Below are 19,748 nucleotides of genomic sequence, written 5' to 3' on the forward strand. Positions count from 1 at the left end.
ATTGACCAAGAGATAAGAGCAGAAGAATAAAGATCACTCATCCCAGAGTATGCAGCTCAAACAACGTGTCGAGCTTGACAAAGTGGGTATGCTCATTCGCTCAAAGGCTTTTCGGTAGCATTATCCCCGAGGATTCGGCCAGACGTTGCGTGGCCATTTTCGCCGGTGGAGACCCCGGGAAAGAGACCGAGGTGATAAGGTTCCACGGCATCACACCCGGCATGAACGACCATCACGAAAGCAAGAGAAGTACTTGTTTTGCAGGATGCCCGTGCCCAGGCAGAGGAACAGCCCACTGCGGTTGCGAGAGCGTGAAGACTACTTCGACACATACATACGTGGAGGTCTGGCTAGGGCCGGCGACCAACCTGAGTACCGGGACAAACTCCGAAACCCGTCCTGTTCTGCGCGTCACGGAGAGGCTCCCGTTTACCTTCCACGATATCAGAAGATTACTGGCCTGGAGACTTGTAGAGTACAAGATGAGTTGAGTTTGAGTTTTGTTCCATGAGACATCCTGTGCACCATCCTATAGAGAAGCAATGCGATAGAGTGCAAGCTGCCCTGCGGTGGTCTGGGAACGGATCCCGGCCTCTGGGTTCAAATGGTCAAGTCGGTACGCGCGTGGGAAAATTTCCCAGATGGGCAAAAATATGAATAAGCACATCCATTCCCGCTGTGATGGGTTACAATGATGGGATTGAGCAGGAGTAGGAGCATTATCGCGGACGCGGCCAAGGATTGCAACGAGATGTCGCCTCAGTGATCACCTGGGCATGTCATTTCCGCATCTTATTCAGCTGGTTCAGCCGGGTTGGTGGGGCGGTGTCTCATCGCATTGAGGATATTGGGAAAGGCGCGCTGCCGCTGGCGTCTAAATGCAGGTCTAGTGCAACAATCCGCCCGGCTCCTCTCGTGTCTTTGTGCCCCCATGCCCATGTTGGCCTCTGCCGTCTTGGTTGCCAGCTGTGTGCTTGCTCGTCGAAGCAACTTTTCGAGTTGGGTACTCTTTTGACAGCACTCCTGGAGTGTTTGAGGATGTATGGTCTATCGGACTGATAAGCGGAACCCTTGGTGACGACGAGTTGGGCAGCATAACAATCTCGCGGGTGGACCCTGATCATCGTGCACCCAAGCCCGAGGTTTTTGGGGCCAGAACAGGCTGAACTGGGACTGGGAGAGGGCGGCCTCTGCCTAACCTAATCCTCACCTCAGAGCGGGCAAAAGAGCTAGCAGCGCCTATCGTCCTCTGCTGCCGCGCTGCTGCTGCCGAGCTCGTGCCTGTTGTCTGCTGTACTGCCTTGTCCGTCCGTCTGTCTGTCTGTCTAGTCTATCCACCCGGGCCTGGACCTGACCTGGACCTGGACCCGGACCCGGACAAGGAACCGACCTGCGACGTGACGAATATCTCGTGCCCGTCTCCTGTTCGCAGCCCAACCGCCTCTTTGCTCAATTCTTTCTCATTCGCCCTCCGGCAATTGCGCTGTTCTCGAGAGATCTCTATCACTTTCGCCGCATTTTTTTCCCACCTCCTCGAAAAGGAATCATCACCACAGCTGCCCGCAATGTCAGGGCCAGGTTCTCCAGGCCAGGAGGGCCCCACGTTTGCCCCGCCACATCTTCCTGCTGGCTGGATTGCGCAATGGGACGCCAACAGCAAGAAGTACTACTACGTCCAACTCTCGACTGGCGTTTCGCAGTGGGATGTCCCAACCGACGCCGCCCCCGTGGGAGGAGGCACGCCGGCCTCCACCAACGAACACCCCTACGGTGTGCCGGGCCAGCGCCAGCTGATCACGCATCCTGACGGCACCCAGACCGTCAAGCACCCCGATGGAACAATGGAACCCGTCATGCCAGACGAGAATGGAGGCACGAGAGGAATTGGCGGCGATGGTCCAACCGGCGATAGGGGCCTAGGTGTAAGCCCACTCTCTTTTCTGCTGTCTTTGGCTCTGCCTGTCGCGCGCGATCCCCCTCGCTGACAATATCGTCTTTCCGCGCGCAGAGCATGGCCATGAACGCATTACTCGGCAGCGGCAAACAAAGCGGCAGCGGTCACAACTCGAGCAGCAGCCCCTTCGGCGGCCTTGCGAACCAGGTCATCAGCGGGCTTACACACAGTAACAACGGCCATGGGCAGCAACAACAGCACCACGGCTCATCGGGGGCGTCCAGTGGTCTCGGCGGGAAGCTGGTCGGGCAGCTTACGTCAAACCTCTTCTCCTCGGGCAACAAGCCGGCGCAGCCCCAGAATTACCACAGCGGCCAGACCACGCAGCCTCATAACTCAGGGGGGCTTGCAGGTTCCATGATGGGCTCTGTCGCGCACATGTTTGGGGGACAGTCTGGTTCCTCGGTACGTTTGCATGTCCAAGAGGCCCGAGATCTAACACGCAAGGGACAAGACCATATATGCTAACCGATACCCCTTCCCCTGCAGAACCAAAACTTTGGATACAGCAACTCCGGCCAAACAGGAACCTACAGCGGCTCTGCTCCTCCCGCCACGTACCAACCGTCAGGCGCAGCCTCGCATCAGTCTCCCGCGCAGGGACACAACCCTCAGCCCGCGCACAACACCCAGGCCGCGAGCACACCTTCATCCTACCACGCGCCCCAGCACACCCCGAGCTTCCCACCACCGCCGAGCCAGTACGAGGGACAACACGGCTACCCAGGCCAGCAGCAGCAACAACAACAACACACACCGTACGGCCAACACGGGCAAATACCCGGTCCACCGGCCGGCGCACCGCCCGCGCAATACGGCCAGTCCCAATATGGGCAGGGCTACGGCCACCAGCAGGCGCCGCCAGCATACGGGGGTCACCAGCAAGGCGGGTACAACGGGGGCACGCCGTCGTACCCTCCGCCCCCGGGCCAGTACCCAACTCAGGCAGGCTATGGCCAGGACCGCGGCTTGCCGCACGGCGCGCATCCGTACGGCAGCAATCCCGCGTACTAGGAGAGGGATATGTCCGTCATGGAGAAGAAAGCGCTGGGCCGATGGTCGCTCCGTTCAGGACAACATCGAAGATGGTCATCAGATCGATTGAACCAAGTTTGAAGGGGGAGCATCCCTCATGGACCACCATGTAAAGCAGATAAGGGGAGTTGGGGGCAGTGGCAGAGGCGTTGTGGACGAGAGAAAGAACGGGTGTCATAGACCAGATCGATTATACCATGAGCGAGGAGTGAGCAGCAGTGGGTGGGCAGAGCCTGGTGGACAACCAGCTCCCCATGGGATGATTTTCTTAGGTGGTATCATAATTAAGCTAGCTACGTACATGCTTTGCACGAGAAGAGAAGAGAGAAAAAAAAGAGAAGACAGAGGTCAGCATTCCCGCCAGGCGAGCACACGCCCGATCTCACCGCGTCTTCTTCTCCTCCCCCGCCTCCCGGCCCGCGCCAGCCCGCCCATCGCCGCCCTCGACCATCAGGCCCCTCACCCACGGCATGATGAGGCGCGTGGCCAGCGCCCACGACGCGGCGGCGACGAGCACGACGTAGCCGACGGTGGGCAGCAGCGTCCGCGGCAGGACGTTGAGCACGAAGGGGTCCAGGATGACGTCGGCCAGCACGGGCTCCGGCCACTGCATGAGCGCGGCGTCGGTGGTGAAGTAGTCGGCGGCCGCGTCGATGCGCAGGAACAGGACCGAGGACAGGTGCTCGCCGCCGCCCTTTGCGGATGCCGGGGGTGGTGGTGGTGGGTCCGCAAGCTGCCGGGACATGGAGTAGTTGTAGAGCGAGGTGATGAGCTCTGGGGTGTCGAAGACGGTGGGCAGGGTGTAGGTCTCTAGGTGGAAGGCTGTTGGTTGCTGTTGGGAGCGGGCGGGTGGTTTGTCAGTGTCTCATGTGTCGCGATGAGATGTGGCTTAGGGGTCTGGAGGGTCGATGATGGGGATGAGGATGGGGCAGAACTCACGGTGGCCAGCCAGCATATGCGCACCTCATAGCGCTGGCTCTCTGTAAGGTTATCGAGAATGAGCCATGTTGACTTGCCTCTCGCGAAATCTTCTGTCGGGAATATTGCCTCTATGTGTGTCCTGAGTGACCAGTTCTCAGGCGTGAGAGTGTCGAGGTTGAGGCTTAACAGAGACGGTTGCTGCTCTGGGATGTTGACGGGCTCGGGACCAAGAAAGATGGTTTTCTCGACGTTTGCAGACGCCAGTGATATGCCCAGTATGAGACATATGAGACTGGGGAGATTCATTGTGTGGAAGACTCAAGATAGTCTGCCTGCCTGTCTGTGTCTCTTCACATGAAAGAGAGTCGTGTATATTGGAGGGAGATGAGAGACTGCACACCAGCCACAAGCAAGACGATAGAGTGGACAGCAAACGGGGGGGTGGGGGCACCGCCACAGCACCCAACTGTCTGTCCCCCAGAGTCAGACTGGATCGATCACATGCGAATTCACAGGGGGTCCCCGCGAGTGGTCCCCCAATGGCGGCAAAAGCTGGGGTACTGCCAGCGTCACTGCCCTCGCTGACCGAGGAACTGACGGACCGACCTCCAAGCAGACTTGGGAATTTGGGGTTCCAACCTTGGGCCTGCCCATGCCGCTGTCCACCTTCCGCGTGGTCTGCTGAGAGGCACGACAATGACTTCGGCTCTCGATGGACACGACTCTTGACCTTTGTCGCCCACCAACCACGATACTGTGGGTGAATTGCATCCAGCCCGGCTGAACCTTGGTTGAAGATAATTGTTCAGTGCATTGCAATTCCTTTTAAATATATCCAGCCCCAAGCCTCAATGCCGACCAGCCATCCCATCGTACCTTTCGTCGCATAGCCCGCACTCGACCTGCTATTCACAATAGCCTCGTCGAGTCCTCCCCAGCTGCCCTTCGAGGCTCATATAGCTTCCACGTCCGTCCAACAGCTTTCCACGATTCCTGTACGAGCAAGAAGCGACTGCGGTTGACCCCCCAAGGGTCGGAAAGCCTACCATGGCCTCCCAATCGAAGCTCCTCCTCTCCCATGTCTCCACGCCAGGCCAGCGCGAGCGCACCGTCCGCTCCATCATCTCTCACCTCACCGACCTCTACCTGTCCAACCGCACACGCATCTCCCGCGCCGTCTACCTGACCCTCTTCGTCGCGCTCATCAACCGCGTGCGCAACGCCATCGCCGAGCAAAAGGCCGCCTCCGCCCGCGATGCCGCCAAGCGCGCCGAGCGCAGCGGCACCACCGGCCGGGTCGCCGCCGAGGACGAGGAAGGGGGTGGCTCCAAGAAGGCCAAGCGCAAGGTCGAGCTCAACCGCGAGTTCTTCCGCGCGCTGCTGCGGCTGCTGCGCATCGTCGTGCCCGGCTGGCGCAGCAAGGAGACCCGGCTGCTCATCAGCCACAGCTTCTTCCTCGTCGTTCGCACCCTCATCAGCCTCAAGGTCGCGGCCATGGACGGCGCCATCGTCAAGGCTCTGGTCAAGGGCAATGGGAAGGAATTCCTGATGAGGATCGTGTGGTGGATGCTGATCGCTGTGCCGGCTACGTTCACAAATTCCATGGTAGGTCACAGTGGACATTTCTTGAAGACGGCCACAAGGAAAAGGGAGAGCCTGGCTGACATATTGTAAACCCAGTTGTCGTGGCATCAAGCAGAGCTGTCTCTGAAGTATAGAACGAGATTGACGCAACACATTCACGACAAGTACCTCTCGAAACTGACTTTCTACGGCATATCGGCGCTGGACGACAGGATAAAGAACCCAGACCAACTGATAGCTGTCGATGTTGCAAAGTTCTCAAATAGTCTGGCAGAGTTGTACAGTAATCTGGCCAAGCCAATATTGGACATGGTAAGTTTTCTATCCCAAGTTCTAGGCTGGAACGGCTTCTGATGGCGGATGTGCTCTAGACGATATATACATGGTCGCTGTCAGGCAGTGTGGGCGGCGAAGGTGTAATGTTCATGTCATTACTGGTCCAGCTGTCCGCCAATGTGATGCGGGCGCTAACACCTCCTTTTGGAAAATATGTCGCGGACGAAGCAAGGCTGGAGGGCGAGTTCCGATTCCAACATTCAAGATTAATAGACCACAGCGAAGAAGTTGCTCTGTATGCGGGCCACGAAGTCGAGAAAGACACCCTCGACAAGGGCTATTTCACACTCATCAAGCACGTCAACTACATCCTGAGGCGGCGATTCTATCACGGCTTCATGGAAGATTTCGTCATCAAATATTTCTGGGGCGCTTTGGGGCTGGTACTGTGCAGTGTACCAGTCTTCGTCAAGATACCAGGTTCGGTAACGCAGAACATGGGTGACAGGACCGAGACGTTCGTCACGAACCGACGGATGCTGCTATCTGCTTCTGACGCCTTCGGGCGCATCATGTTCTCGTACAGAGAAATAATGGAACTCGCAGGTTATACCTCGCGGGTGGCCTCGCTGTTGGAGGTCATGGATGATATCCAGGCCGGCCACTTTGAGAAGAAACTGGTTTCCAGCGCAGGCACCGACGAGAACGAGGCTGTGCTCAAGGGACGAGGCAAGGTCGTGGAGAGCAAGGACATCGAGTTTATTGATGTGTAAGTCTTCCACTTTTGATGCTCCTAAACGCCGTCGACTCAAGACTTAGACTGACCAATCATCTCGAACAGACCCATCATCTCTCCCAACGGCGATGTCCTCGTCAAAGCTCTCTCGTTCTCCCTCAAACAAGGCGACCACCTCCTGGTCGTCGGCCCTAACGGCTGCGGCAAGTCGTCACTCTTCCGCATCCTGGGTGGCCTCTGGCCCGTTTATGGCGGAACTGTATACAAGCCCCCTTTCTCGGACATTTTCTACATCCCACAGCGACCGTACCTGTCGCGGGGGTCGTTGCGCCAGCAGATCACGTATCCGGACGGACTGCGCACGATGCGCGCCAAGGGCGTGACAGACAGCGACCTGCTGGGCATACTCAAGCTGCTCAACCTCGAAAGCCTGGTGACGCTGTACGACGAGGGCTGGGACGCCGAGGCCGAGTGGCGCGACGTGCTGTCGGGCGGCTTGCAGCAGCGCGTGGCCATGGCGCGGCTCTTCTACCACCGGCCCCGCTACGCCATCCTGGACGAGTGCACGTCGTCGGTCACGCTCGAGACCGAGAAGGTCATGTATGACAACGCGAAAGCCCTGGGGATCACGCTCATGACCGTCAGCCACCGCCGTTCGCTGTGGAAGTACCACAGCCACATCCTGCAGTTCGACGGCCAGGGCCACTTCGTTTTCACCCGACTCGACGCCGACCGCCGCATGAGGCTCGAGGACGAGAGGGAGGATCTTGAGGTCCTCCTGAGGCAGGTCCCTGAGCTGGAGAGGCGGATGGAGGAGCTGACTTCTTCTTGAGAGCATCAAGGAAGTGGGATGTGTTATGTTAAGCGTACGGCATATATTATGTGTATACACACCGTCAAACAGATGAAGCATTGGCAGCTCTTGATTTATCTGTCTCTCACATTAGAAGCATATCTGATCATAGTCGGAGTCCACAATAATACACTGTCTTCAACTTTGCTCACTTTAGTCCTCGTATGACCGTCGTAAGCGACAATTTGGATACTTACCGTTGACTCATCACTTGAACTGGTCCGGCATTTTGGTCACTTCACGAAGGATCTGGTCTCACTCAACTGTGTCCTTATCTTGGCCGGATCGTCACTTAAGCCAGTGTCGAACGACTCGCAAGACTCCAATTAGAAGAGCAACAGAAGACTTTTCATTCATTCATGAATTTCTATCGCGCCTCACCGAGCTTTTGGTGTAATCAGACCATGAATCCACCGCATCATTCCCTGCCGTTCTGTTGGGCATGCCATGACTGATGATAGCACGACTAGGTCCAAACTGTCCAAGACAAACACCCATGCGTATGCTCGTGTGTGTGTCCCACTGCCGACCCTTACTGTGCCTGTCACACAATGCTGTCGCTGTTGTCACTGGGTCCTGTTCTCCGCCCCAGCCACCGGGCTCGCCCTCGAGGCCCAAGGTTCTGTCTCTATGATTGCCCGCTTGCACTGCAGCCGGGTCCGTACATGCCTGTATCTAACGTCACAACGCACAAATCCCTCTATCATCTATGATTCATTGACACTCATTCATCTCTCTAGTTCGCAACTTTCACGCCCCCGTTCAGTGGCTGCGTGTCGATGACCACGGCCGTGTCATCCTCGGCCACCGAGTCCGGCAGCTGATTGAGGCCCTGATTCTCGGACTCGGTCAGGCCTTGGCGGATGGCCAGCACGCTGTCGACGATGACTGCGTCTATGCCTTCCTTGACTTGGCGCTGTGGTTTGGGTGGTTAGCTTTCATGTTGACTGTAAGAATGAAAGACGATTGGGGGAGACACGTACCTGGACCATCAGCGGGTCGTTGTTCTCCTGGCCGTAGCTGACGCACACCAGACCGTGCTGCTTCACAACCCTAACCAGCCGGGGGCTGTTGGTGAAGGGCTTGGACACGCTAACGATACCCAGCAGGTTCCACCTGCTCGCGAATCGGATCGCTTCCTGCAGAGAGCTCGCCCTGACGTCGCCGACGGGGAGGTCGCCGGCGTCCGTGAGGAACATGATGGGGAAGTTGGGCTGCTTGTAGCTGAGGCACAGGCAGATATCCGGGTTGAAGCTCGAGAAGATGATGTGCCTGTCCTTGGCAAGGTCGTACACCTTGGCCAGGACCGTGTCGCAGAAGCTGTTGAGCTCGACCGCGTACGCGTCCATCTCGTGCTCCTCGCTCTCGTGCAGCATTGGGTACTTCATCTCGATGTTGAAGCCAACGCCCGACGGCAGGTCGCGGAACAGGTCCTCGAGCGTCGCGAACGGCGCCTGGATGAAGTTGCCCCGCGAGTTGCCCTTGTAGCCCTTCTCCTTGAAGTCTCGCGTGTGCTTCATGCGCTCGTCGGCTACGGGTGTTTCGCCGACGCCGTAGCCTACCGACATGGACCGCTGCCTCGGCCCGGGCACCTCATTGTTGCGCATGTTGCGGAGTTGCTGGTCGAACATGTCCTTGCCGTTCAGGCGACGTGCGTCTGGGTTGATGTGCAGGAATTGCTCGAGAGTAAGTGTGTGCACTGGCGCGTCGATGCCGGTCTCACTGACTAGAAAGTCGTGGTAGATAACGGGGACATGATCCTTCGTCAACTGCACGTCGAACTCAACGTAGTTGGCCCCCAAGTTGGCGGCTGCGATGAATGACTCCACTGTATTCTCGCCGAGCTGCAGCGATTTGTTTGACGTGTTATTCTTGCCCAGGCCACGGTGACCAATGACCATGGTAGACGCCAACTTCTTCCAGTAAGTCTGCTCTGAGGTAACCTCCATGTTTGGGTGTGAGAAAGGCGTGATGACCAAGAAGTTGAAATTGACGGTTCCAATCACTTCCAGAGTGCTCGAAGAAACGACTGGCACACAGACGTCTCCTTGCAGGTTCATGCGCTTAGACCCGACGGAGGGCCGGATGCTGGACAGCAGTGCCACAGCTCTGCCAATCTTGTTCTTCTCGTTGCCAGAGTAGGTTGGCACGATATCGAACAATAGTTTGACTTTACTGGCGTCCTTTGTGGTAAAGACGATCGGCTCCGTGGAGATGTTCTCATGCACAGGGAGGTCGATGATAGTGGGCTCGCCTAGGGCGCCGTTGGCGGAAACCACGACAGACAGTGCCGTATCGAGCTGTGTAGTATGTGCCTCATTAAGTGGCACCCGGTCCAGCTTGACCGCATCGACGTCTCTTCTCATGTCCATAGAGCCAAGACTGACCAAGACCAGACTCTCGTCCTTCAGGTAGCGATGCCCAAAAGTCTTGACCGGATCGGCGGCACGAGCAGTTGCCTTAGAGCGACGATCCTCAAGAGACCCGTTCTTTGGAGGGGAGCCTTCAGTAGCAGCTGGCTGCCCATCGCCGTTACTCTGTGCCGCGAGGGCAGCGTCGTCCAGCTGGCTATTTTGCTTCAGCAGATCAGCGATGGCAAGGTGCCCTCTCAAGGCGGCGTGTTCTCTGGCTGTCCACCCGGAAGAGTCGAGCTTGTCGACATCAGCTCCAGCTTCGATCAGTAACTTGGCAACAGACAAGTGTCCATCAACGGCTGCAATATGGAGTGGTGTCCAATTGAAATTTTTCTCCGCGAGCTCCAGATCAGCCTTTTGCTCCTCTGTACCCTGCAACAGGATGCGAGCACATTCGTCATGACCGAACCTAGCGGCGATGTGGAGTGCGGTCTCCCCAGAGCTGTCTTGCCAGTTGATATCCACGCCGGCTTCGACGAGGAGGTTGACAATGGTCTTGAAGTTAGACTTCGTGGCGATGGCTAGAACCGCACTGGACTTGGAAATGCCACGTCTCCTGGCCAACTTATCTTCGCTAGATCCCTGCCAGTTTTCACCCTGGAGAAGAGCCTGGATGGTCAGGGGATGACCACCAATGACAGCGAGATGGAGTGGCGCGTTGCCCTCTTTATCTTGCCAGTCCTCGGCATCGATGCCATCTTCGACGTTGAATTGACCCCACTCCTGCATCTTTCCCATGATGATTTGACAGACCACCACGAAACCGAACTGGGCAGCATAGTGGAGGGGCAGGCGACCAAAGGAGTCCCTGGTGCTCAGGGCAGGTCGTTGGTCCTCGGTGAGATTGCCCAAGAGGTAGATCAATACCTGCACAGCTTCGTCGTCTTTCCCCAGGAGATTCGTCTCCTTCACATGACGAGAATCCGGTGACGCCGAGGGTGAAGCCGCCGGGGTGATGTACTGGGAGGCATAGTGGTTGCCGGCAGGGAAGGGGTATGCTGGAGAGTCGGTCTCCCTTGCATTGGTGGACTTGGTCCGACCGATATGAATGACCAACCGGTGGATACAGTTTCGCTCATTGATGTCATCTGCCTCATCCAGAGTCTTGATCTTTGCGAGGAGGAACTCGATGGATTTCTTTGACCGGGCAGAAATTGATCTCTGCAGAAGATTGTGAAGCAGGCCCTGGGCTGGTGCTTCCGAGAAGACCAAATTTGTTTCCTTCAGATGGCTCTCCAAAGCGTCCACGTTGTTGTCCCGGATGGCCTGGTCCAGTTGATCCAAGAGAGAAGACGGAATAGTGAGCATTGCTTTCGCAGAGGCTCGTCCCAGAGACCTGATGGACCTCTCTGAGCGGTTGTCATCAATTTTCTGCGCATCACCAACTGCGGACATCCACTTGTTGATATCATTCAGGAGCCGAGCAAGGGTGTTATCCTTGGCGAAGGCCTTGGGGTCTACCTTGGTGGATATATACCGGTGCTGAGTGGCCGAGTTGGGGACCTTCTTGTCGAGTTTCTTGGTGATCTTGACGAAACCACGCCTATTGATCTCGCCAAACCACTGCAGCTTCCTGAATTGGGATCGCAGCTCGAGTAAGGCACCCATCAGCTCTTCAGTCTCATCGACGTCCAGGTCGGATACGTCGGATAACTGGCCATAGCGGTCCTGAAGGAGCTTCAGACGCCGGCAGGCATCGGAAAACTTCTTGTTGTAGAAATAGTCGACATCCTCAAGGTTCCGGTCCAGGGCAAAGAAGAATTCTGTTTCCGACTGGTTAGGCGAACGGGCTCAGCCCACCAGGGAGGGAGTTGAGCGGTCCAAATGTTTACCTGCTAGATCCACCTTTTCACCGCTCTGAGCGGCTCTGACGTCTGCTTTGATGAGCTTCTTCAAGCCTTTGTAGTCGATGTAACTAGATGCCCACTCGGGCACCTGATTACGTGGCAAGCTGTGAGCAGTGTCAGCCGGGATTCTGAGAACATGGGGTTACGGGACGACATGAGCAGGTCATAACATAGCATAGCATAGCATACTTCTTTCCAAACTTCATGGTGGTGAGATGGTCAGGGTCGGGTCGAGCGAGTCGTGTGTCGTGTGTCGTCTCAGTAGGAGTTGAGATCTCGTCTCTGTGGTGGCAAGTTGAATGACAAATGCGTATGTCCCCAGAAATGTGAGAGAAATTATTGAGCGAAATTATGGGTCGATGCTGCTGCTGCTGCTACTAACGTCGAGATATCTGCCAATTTGTTGCTGTAGTCTGTCTGGTCGCTGTCGACGGGCTGGCCGCGAAGCCTAGCGAGGCGGGCGTTCAGAGGGAATCGAGAGTCTGCATTTTCATTGTGAGAAGAAGCCTCGGAATGAATATGGGTACTCAGACAGTGATGGCCCTGCAGTCAAGTCGTCCGTCGTCGGTGCAGCAGCCCGGGAGGAAATGTCGATGAACCAGTTGTCAGATACCGTAGAAATTTAGGTCGGATGTGTGTACTTTGCGTAGCGCGCGGCCAACAGGATAAGGGTGTGCCTTGATCTGATCTAACGGAAACCCTTGGTCGAAGCAGGAGTGACGTCGAAGCGGTCCGAGAGCCTGGCCAATTGAAATGGAAGAACAAAGACACGTTCCTCAGCGAACGCGACCGTCTGGAGGCCGCAAGATCCAGGCAAAGTCAGACTGTGCCGTTGCCTTTATCTCCTGGAGTCAATTGGAACGCGGTGAAGGTGCTGAAAGGGGAGACCTGGGCAATTCCCTGGGAGAGCATGTGGCCAGAGTTTTACCTCTGTTCCACGTCGGTCGTCACGGGTCGCTCACGGCGACGAGCTGAGCTCGAGGTGGAGAACTGCAAGAGACACTATCCAAGGGACTCGACCATAGACAGCGCTGCTGTCCGCTCTTCGATTAGGGACACGCCCCTCCCCCTCCCTGCCGACCCATCACAGAAGCCAGGATGATGATGAAATAGGGGAAAATCAGGGTCCAACGCTTGGAAGTCGGCCGGCTGTCATCCGCGATGCTCACTGACGGGTGGCCTGCAAGACCCTGAAAGACTGCACACATCCGGATATCTGCAGGACTCGAGGGTGTGTATTACAAAGGGAATAGATATCAAAGGAGACCAGGCCACCCTACCTGATTGTCTACACCACTCTGTGCCTCATCACACCTAGAACATACCCATCCAGATACTGCATGACCCTTTGCGTGAAATCGACGGGCGCCAGTCACCCGGTACAACCTGTATGTAGTAAGGTACAGCGCGCAACGCAACACCGAGGCTGACTCAAGTGACAGAACGACGATGCGGATCCCCCAAGCCGATTTACGGTTTTGCTTTTCGCATGTTCCTGCCTTAGCCCCAGTTCCTCTCTTAGCACACCCCTCCTGATATTGATAGACACACACCAACTGCCACCCATCTGACATGTCACTGCCAACTCGACACCTCTACATGTATTGCATGCAGTATTTTGCCGTAGTGCAGGATGGGTAGATAAGCCTACGATTGGATTCTTCAAATGAAACTTTGATTGATCACAGGAAGAAACCCCTCTCGATGAGTAACCCATCATCGACCAACGTCTACTCGCCTTGGAACCGCGGCCTTGGCGCTGTGTTAGCATAAGATGCTAGTAATGGTGCTGATACTCGGGAACTCAAAGATGGTCACATGAGGGCATAGCTATATATAGAGGATGTTTTAGATTGAGAAGACTCTTGCAACTTGTTCTTTTGCTGCTTCCAAAGCCCTGTCTCACATAGTCGCCCAGTTGAAAGACCCGTGTCCGGTCTCTCTTGCTCTCATATTTCTCATTCAGCGTTATCGCGAGCCCTCCTAGCAGCTTCGATCACATACACTATTGGAACAACACCGCCACATTCTAAAAAATAACAACACATCATGGCGGAGACCACTGTGGCTTCCCTGTATAGATGGTTATCCAACAGAAAAGTATTACATAAGAGGTTAACCCGGGAAGGTCATCCCATAGAAGGTTATCCCAAAGAGGTTATCCCAAGAGGGGTTGTTCTATAAGAGATTATTCTATAGCTGGTGTTATAATAGCTCACCGTTTTTCTTGTACATATTTCTTGCAGAGATACTGTGGCTGCGAAGCGGACACCCGAACTCAAGCTCGTGTCTATGAATTGTTGACAGACGCCCAGCTCAAAAAGACAGGGGTATTAGGAAAACCTTCCTGCCAGAAAATATATTGGTATCTGTGGTTGAGTCTATATCGTTGTACCCTTTAGTCGAATAATCTCCGACTTGCGCAGTTGCACGTCGAGGGAGGAGGGGCGCAAATCAAGAGCGTCGTCAAAAGTGCTAGGCACTGGGCTGCGCAGCAGAAGACAAGGGTCGGGCTCGAGCATCCAGACCGTATTGAGGGCAATAGGGTCAGTGGCAGTTAACGAGATTTAGTTGACATTCATGGAATACACTTACACCAGGTGCCGACCCTTCGTGAGCGGCTGAAACAGTGTGAAGGATTTGATGAGTGCGTGAGTAGGATGGTCTGTAGTAAGCATGTATATAATAAAGGAGTTAGAGGGTCAAAAAAAGGGGCAACACCAATTTTCTTGATTTTCTTTTCTTGTTCCTTCCTGTGGTAAATAGGCTGTCGGTTTCAGTCTCTCCATGTCGTCATAGGGACTTAAAATTTTTGGCTTTGCCTTCATGTCATGGTTTGGACCTGGTGGGCGGAATTTTTAACACTACGCTGTTGAAGAATTTCACCAGGCCTGAAGTTGGAGACTGCCGGTGCCACGGTAATCGCTTCGGTATGGGGTTAGGAGCGAAGCGTACTCGGGCTGACCTGGCGATTTATGGGTACAGCCCTTTAATTGGTTCTCAGAGGCTTATTGCCGGGCAGCAAATTCAGTGAGTGGAATATGAATTTGGGGCGGTGTAATTTGAAATCCTTCAGAACAAGAGCTCATTCTCCTTAAAGGGACCTGCTGCGGGCGCTACAAAACACGTACCGAGGCAGCCTGAATCAACTTTCGGCCAAACCAATGACCTGACTCTAATCACCCTACAATTAAGATGTTGTGCGACGATTGTTTGGCCTTGTGCAGATCAATTTTATTGAAGGGAGATGGGTACCCCGAAGAACGAAAGTATACGAATCTGGAAAAGGCTGCCGCACTGGGTTGCAAGATCTGCTCTACAGTCTACTCGAAATTATCTCCCAGGATCAAGACGAGCCCCCAGGGCGTAAAACTTCATCACAAGTTCTTCAGCAATGGTGTGGGCGACTATATAAATTTCACAATTGAATACCTAGAGGACAACAATTCGAAGACGGATCATTTTTATCTGTACTATCAGCACCGAAAGCTCGCCACGGCTGAGATCCAGTCTCTCCCTCCGATCCCGGTCCCTCTTGATGGCGAAGTCTGTGTACTCAAGCAGTTTCCACAGAAAGCCACTCCAGTGGACTCGACCGGACATCCAGATATTGCGAAGCTCGCGCTTCAATGGCTCCATGCCTGCCTTGACTCGCATGACTGCGGAGGAGACTGTGACGCGGAATGGTTTCCTGCCCGCCTGATCAAGGTCGGCGACGCAGAAGGAGCGGCGCGCCTGGTAATCACCGAGCAAGAGAAGCCGACGAGCAGATACGTTGCGCTGAGTCACTGCTGGGGTCCTAGTCCAACGTTCCTCATGCTTCAGTCTGATAATATCACTTTACTGCAGAAAGGGATAAGAGAGGCGGACCTTCCTAAGAGCTTCCAAGATACGTTCGTCACTTGCCGTCGTATGGGTGTGCAGTATCTCTGGATCGACAGCTTGTGCATCATTCAGTCGGGCACAGGGGCTAAGGAGGACTGGTTGAAGGAGCTTGGAGCTATGGAGACTGTGTATACGAACTCCTTGTTTACAATCTCCATCGATCGTGCCGAGAACGCCCATCAAGGTGCATTTGTGTCCAGAGACCCAAGACTCGTCCAGGTAATTACCAATTTACGTTGCTCGCCCTTCAGTGTAGAGTTGGAATTTGAAGTCGCCCTCGCCCTTGAAAAGCTAGGCACCGGCTGACTTCTAGCTACTCCTAGGCATGTCATGTATACGGAATGTTGCGTTCAGAACAAGAAAATACGCTTCATGCGGTGATGCTCACGGTTTGGGCCGACCGTGACTCCATAAAGTCGTTGGATGAACAACCTCTCGCACAACGGGCTTGGACCTTCCAAGAACGGATTCTCTCTCCTCGACTCCTGCGATTTGGACCGGACCGCATCTGGTGGGAATGTAATGAGAACTGTTGCAACGAGTATCTGGACAAAGGAAATTCGAGAATAGTAAGCTCACAGAACATGAAGGATGACTCAAAGCGTAGTTATGAGAACAGGTCGGGTTGCATATTCACAATCCCCAAGATTGCCTTGCGCTCAGCTGGTTCTATTCACTCGATCCAGGACCTGCAAGAGCACAGACACGTCTTGGAGGCATGGATGAAGGCACGCGAGGACTACAGCATACGCACCCTGACCCGCGTGGAGGACAAATTGCCCGCCATTGGCGGTGTGGCTTCCAAATTCGGTGCCTACTTTGACCACGACTATCTCGCAGGCCTCTTCCGCAAGGAGCTCCCATTTGGCCTTTTATGGATGACAGTTGAGCCCAACTCAAGGCAGGATCACTACCGCGCCCCGACTTGGAGCTGGGCCAGCATGAATAGAAAGGTCAGCATGACATTGCAGGAGGGCTATCTCCGTAACGGCAATGAATGTAATCATTGTGCTATTCTCGAGGAAGTCCAGGTCGACCTGGTTGACAAGAACAACAGGTACGGCCCGGTACGGGACGCTGAGTTAAGATTCAATGGCATCTTGCTGAAATGTACGTTTGATGCGGAAAAGGAGAAATTAATCACTTGGGCACCTGTTCTGAAAGATGTGGACCTGGGAGCTTCTATGAGAGTCCTAATGGACGAGAAACCCTGGTCTGCTGGAGCGGGACAGTCCCGAGGCTTCTTCGTCTTCCCTTTGGTCGAAGGAACATACAGGCGCTGGTCGTATGCTAGTACATGGGAGTATAATGGCGGGTTGATCCTTGAGTGCACTGACCAGAGCGACGTATTCCGGAGGGTGGGTTGTTATAGGGGATCGGCCAAATTTTGGAAGCATTACATCGAGCGAGGCGAGCAACCGCAAACCGTGAGGATCATTTAAATCTTTCAAGCGAGACTACCGCTCTTACTGACTAACAGCGGAAGTTATTTGTCTATATGAATATATTAAGCCTCTGCTCCAAGTATGCACTAATAGTTATAATGAGTCTACCCTTGTTCAGCACATTCACCCTCCTTTCATTGTTGTGTGTGATTTTGAAATAGCTCATCCATGGCATCTTCTCAACAACTTGCAGAGTCACAAATGCATGAAGGCGGTCATCGTTCGGCAGGTACAGCCGGTAGAGCGGGTCAAGAAATGAAGTGACGTATGGACAGCTGTGACGACAATGTTTGAGAATATCGGGAGTGAATCATTCGTTTGCGGTGTTTAACTGTCATTCAATGAGATAGGCTTCGGCAGACTAGATTCATCTTTTCTCTCGTTAGCCATGGGAATGGTTGGGTTGAAGCCTGCTGTGCTCGTTGGAGCTTCACTGTGATTGCTAGCGATGTTCTTGTGGGAGGACGTGGTGACGAGAAGAAGAAATTGAGTAGAAGGCAACCACCGTATGCATGAAGCCGCCTGATGGGCAAATAAGCAGCTGAGCAAGTCAGTGAGTACGTATCTGGAATGACTGCAGCTGGCTCTGTTTGCTGTGACCGCCCAAGTTTCGATACACTTTGAGCACACATTGCAGAGTTCGAATCAAGTCTCGGCTCTGGACCAAGAAATGGACGATCTGAAGTAACTAGCGAATCAACGGAAGACTGTTTGTCGGGAGTCATGGCTTATTGCACATCTGCGTAAGCCAGTATCGATGAAGTAAAGTGAGTTTAAGAGGACGGTATTCAGAACCGACTACGTATGCTTCAAAAGTCTGCTCTCAAGATCCTCAATAGGCTGACCGACGGCAGAGTGTGGAGAGCAACGAAGAGTGGGGAGAATTACATACAAGCAAGAAAAGCCTGCTCAGCATCATTCGTATCATCAATACCTCAGACACTCAGAGCCTGCCCAATTCCATATTGACATTGAGCGCATACGCGATTCACAAGATCGCACTTTTCAAGGCATCGTGGCCCGCCCCGACCGAGAGCATGTCCCTCAATACAACATGCGGGCTGTGCTGCAGATGGTGGAGCAGGTGCGTATTTCGAATTGTCGTGACTGATCCCAAGCTCGCGCACGGTAGTGATGGTGCACTGAGGCAACTTGGTCCCAATACTGGTAATGGGCACGCTCACAGCTTATAGTCAAAACCGCCTGCTCTTGCGACTCGAATGCGGATGGCCGGCGAGTATATCCATTAGTCAAATATGTTTTCGACGCCTGCAAGTCAAAGTCCGCCCTTTGAAGCACTTTTGTTCGCCTTTGTTCATAAAACACTGGCCATTATCTGTCACCGTTGAACGACTAACGGGCTAGTTCTTGATCGCTACAACCATATAGATACCCCTAAGGATATCTATCATACCTCGAGAAGTATCGGCCACGTGCTTCCTGGTACGCCTCAAATGTCAAAAAGTTGACCTCGTCACCCTTGCACCACACATCTCTGCATCTACCATCGCCCAGCTCATCAGGATGGGGCTCTCTCTCCCATATGTCTCGATATACGCCGGTCCAAGATATAGGTTCCTCTGGGTCGATACGGTGGGTATTGCTCTCGTTCGGGGTAATAGGCAGAGGGCATTGGGGGCTGCCTCTTTCTGATGACGGAGTGAGGAGGAACATTATCAGATCGGTCTTTTGTTCCTCCGTCAGCTCACATACTCTATAAGTAACCGCTTCGCGGTCAGGATGGATAAACACAGCATCCGATGGTGGCTTGGCCTTTCTATCGAACAAGATAACGCCTCCAAGGACCCGCGTCTCGGCCCAGTACCCGACCATGTCAGCAACACCATCGGGATATTTTTCGTAATCAAAGTAGTAGCGGTGTTTGAAAAGAGTCGGGTATGGTCCGCGGGGATGGTGATCCCAGCACCATGCCCAGTCCTTATTCTTAGGAGGGACCCATGTTTCGATGGTTTCGTCCTGGTGACCTTTGCTGTCGAGCCGATAGAGCCATTTGGCAATTTTGTGGACCGCGACAGCTATCAATTCAAAGAAGCGGGCTTTGAGCGAGCTTGATCCTGGTTGGTGCGCCTGGAAAGCGCAAAGAAGCTAGGACTGGTTAGATGCCTCAACGTTGTGGTGGAATGATTGTGGACATGTTCTACCGACGTATCGAACTTCAAATTCTTGACGTCAAATTTCTCCAAAAGCTCTTTTGTCTTTTGCAGGACGCCGGGACATAGTGACTCATGAGAAAATAAGGGATGGTCCGGCTCCAAGTCCGATCCAACGTAGGTATCTTCAAGGACCGATGGAAGTGGAAGTCCATCCACGATTTGTGCAAAAGTGCTCTGCGCAATCTCTGTCGAAAGGATGTTCAATATTGCTTGAGCTATCATGTCATGACGCTCGCCTTTGAGAATCTCGATAGACGATTTGCCAGATGTGTCGATAGAGTCCGCCATGACATCAAGCGTGGTCTGTTGTGGAATGAGTGTCTCTTCAATTTCAATCTGGAGGTGATGTTTGGCTGCTAGGGCTCATGGAGGGAAGTAAAATGCGAGGAAGAGCTGGGAAATCCGGCTGTACAATGATTCGATATAAAAGGAAAAAATTCAATTATGTAATCAAAAGGACCAACACTCGCCGCACGAGAAGACTGCTACAACAGGCAACCTTCATCTTCTCAGCACGATGACAGCCAAGGTAAATACTCATCGCCGACTCTCCAAGTCTCTAACAGACGTCAGGGCCACAGATTGCAACTAAAACACGCGACTGGTCCTCACTAAAGCACAACA

The 19,748-nt window shown here is 54.0% G+C and overlaps 7 protein-coding genes across 7 annotated transcripts; 4 read left to right on the forward strand and 3 right to left on the reverse strand.

Moving 5' to 3' along the window:
• Positions 1–1,565: 1,565 nt before the first annotated feature.
• On the forward strand, positions 1,566–2,968 carry J7T55_005984 (WW domain-containing protein; the record flags this gene model as incomplete). The annotated part of the gene is made up of 3 exons (XM_053139324.1): positions 1,566–1,922; positions 2,009–2,359; positions 2,444–2,968. 3 exons carry the CDS (start codon positions 1,566–1,568, stop codon positions 2,966–2,968), a joined length of 1,233 nt encoding a protein of 410 aa, XP_053000753.1.
• Positions 2,969–3,371: 403 nt separating this feature from the next.
• Positions 3,372–4,216, reverse strand: J7T55_005985 (uncharacterized protein; the record flags this gene model as incomplete). The annotated part of the gene is made up of 2 exons (XM_053139335.1): positions 3,372–3,821; positions 3,929–4,216. The coding sequence occupies 2 exons, from the start codon at positions 4,214–4,216 to the stop codon at positions 3,372–3,374; spliced, it is 738 nt and encodes a 245-aa protein (XP_053000754.1).
• A 741-nt stretch (positions 4,217–4,957) lies between these two features.
• On the forward strand, positions 4,958–7,338 carry J7T55_005986 (ATP-binding cassette protein; the record flags this gene model as incomplete). Its single annotated transcript, XM_053139346.1, has 4 exons — positions 4,958–5,515; positions 5,591–5,806; positions 5,866–6,539; positions 6,612–7,338. 4 exons carry the CDS (start codon positions 4,958–4,960, stop codon positions 7,336–7,338), a joined length of 2,175 nt encoding a protein of 724 aa, XP_053000755.1.
• A 757-nt stretch (positions 7,339–8,095) lies between these two features.
• J7T55_005987 (uncharacterized protein) lies at positions 8,096–11,826 on the reverse strand (the record flags this gene model as incomplete). The annotated part of the gene is made up of 4 exons (XM_053139357.1): positions 8,096–8,275; positions 8,343–11,536; positions 11,606–11,724; positions 11,810–11,826. The coding sequence occupies 4 exons, from the start codon at positions 11,824–11,826 to the stop codon at positions 8,096–8,098; spliced, it is 3,510 nt and encodes a 1,169-aa protein (XP_053000756.1).
• A 106-nt stretch (positions 11,827–11,932) lies between these two features.
• J7T55_005988 (uncharacterized protein) lies at positions 11,933–12,722 on the forward strand (the record flags this gene model as incomplete). The annotated part of the gene is made up of 2 exons (XM_053139368.1): positions 11,933–11,946; positions 12,335–12,722. 2 exons carry the CDS (start codon positions 11,933–11,935, stop codon positions 12,720–12,722), a joined length of 402 nt encoding a protein of 133 aa, XP_053000757.1.
• A 602-nt stretch (positions 12,723–13,324) lies between these two features.
• On the forward strand, positions 13,325–16,947 carry J7T55_005989 (uncharacterized protein; the record flags this gene model as incomplete). Its single annotated transcript, XM_053139379.1, has 5 exons — positions 13,325–13,381; positions 14,047–14,166; positions 14,221–14,271; positions 14,864–15,724; positions 15,829–16,947. 5 exons carry the CDS (start codon positions 13,325–13,327, stop codon positions 16,945–16,947), a joined length of 2,208 nt encoding a protein of 735 aa, XP_053000758.1.
• Positions 16,948–17,938: 991 nt separating this feature from the next.
• On the reverse strand, positions 17,939–19,412 carry J7T55_005990 (uncharacterized protein; the record flags this gene model as incomplete). Its single annotated transcript, XM_053139390.1, has 3 exons — positions 17,939–18,092; positions 18,365–19,038; positions 19,104–19,412. 3 exons carry the CDS (start codon positions 19,410–19,412, stop codon positions 17,939–17,941), a joined length of 1,137 nt encoding a protein of 378 aa, XP_053000759.1.
• Between the last annotated feature and the right edge of the window lie 336 nt (positions 19,413–19,748).

Source organism: Diaporthe amygdali (assembly GCF_026229845.1).
Source record: "Diaporthe amygdali strain CAA958 chromosome Unknown NODE_1_length_4327563_cov_65_473760, whole genome shotgun sequence".
NCBI lineage: Eukaryota > Fungi > Ascomycota > Sordariomycetes > Diaporthales > Diaporthaceae > Diaporthe > Diaporthe amygdali.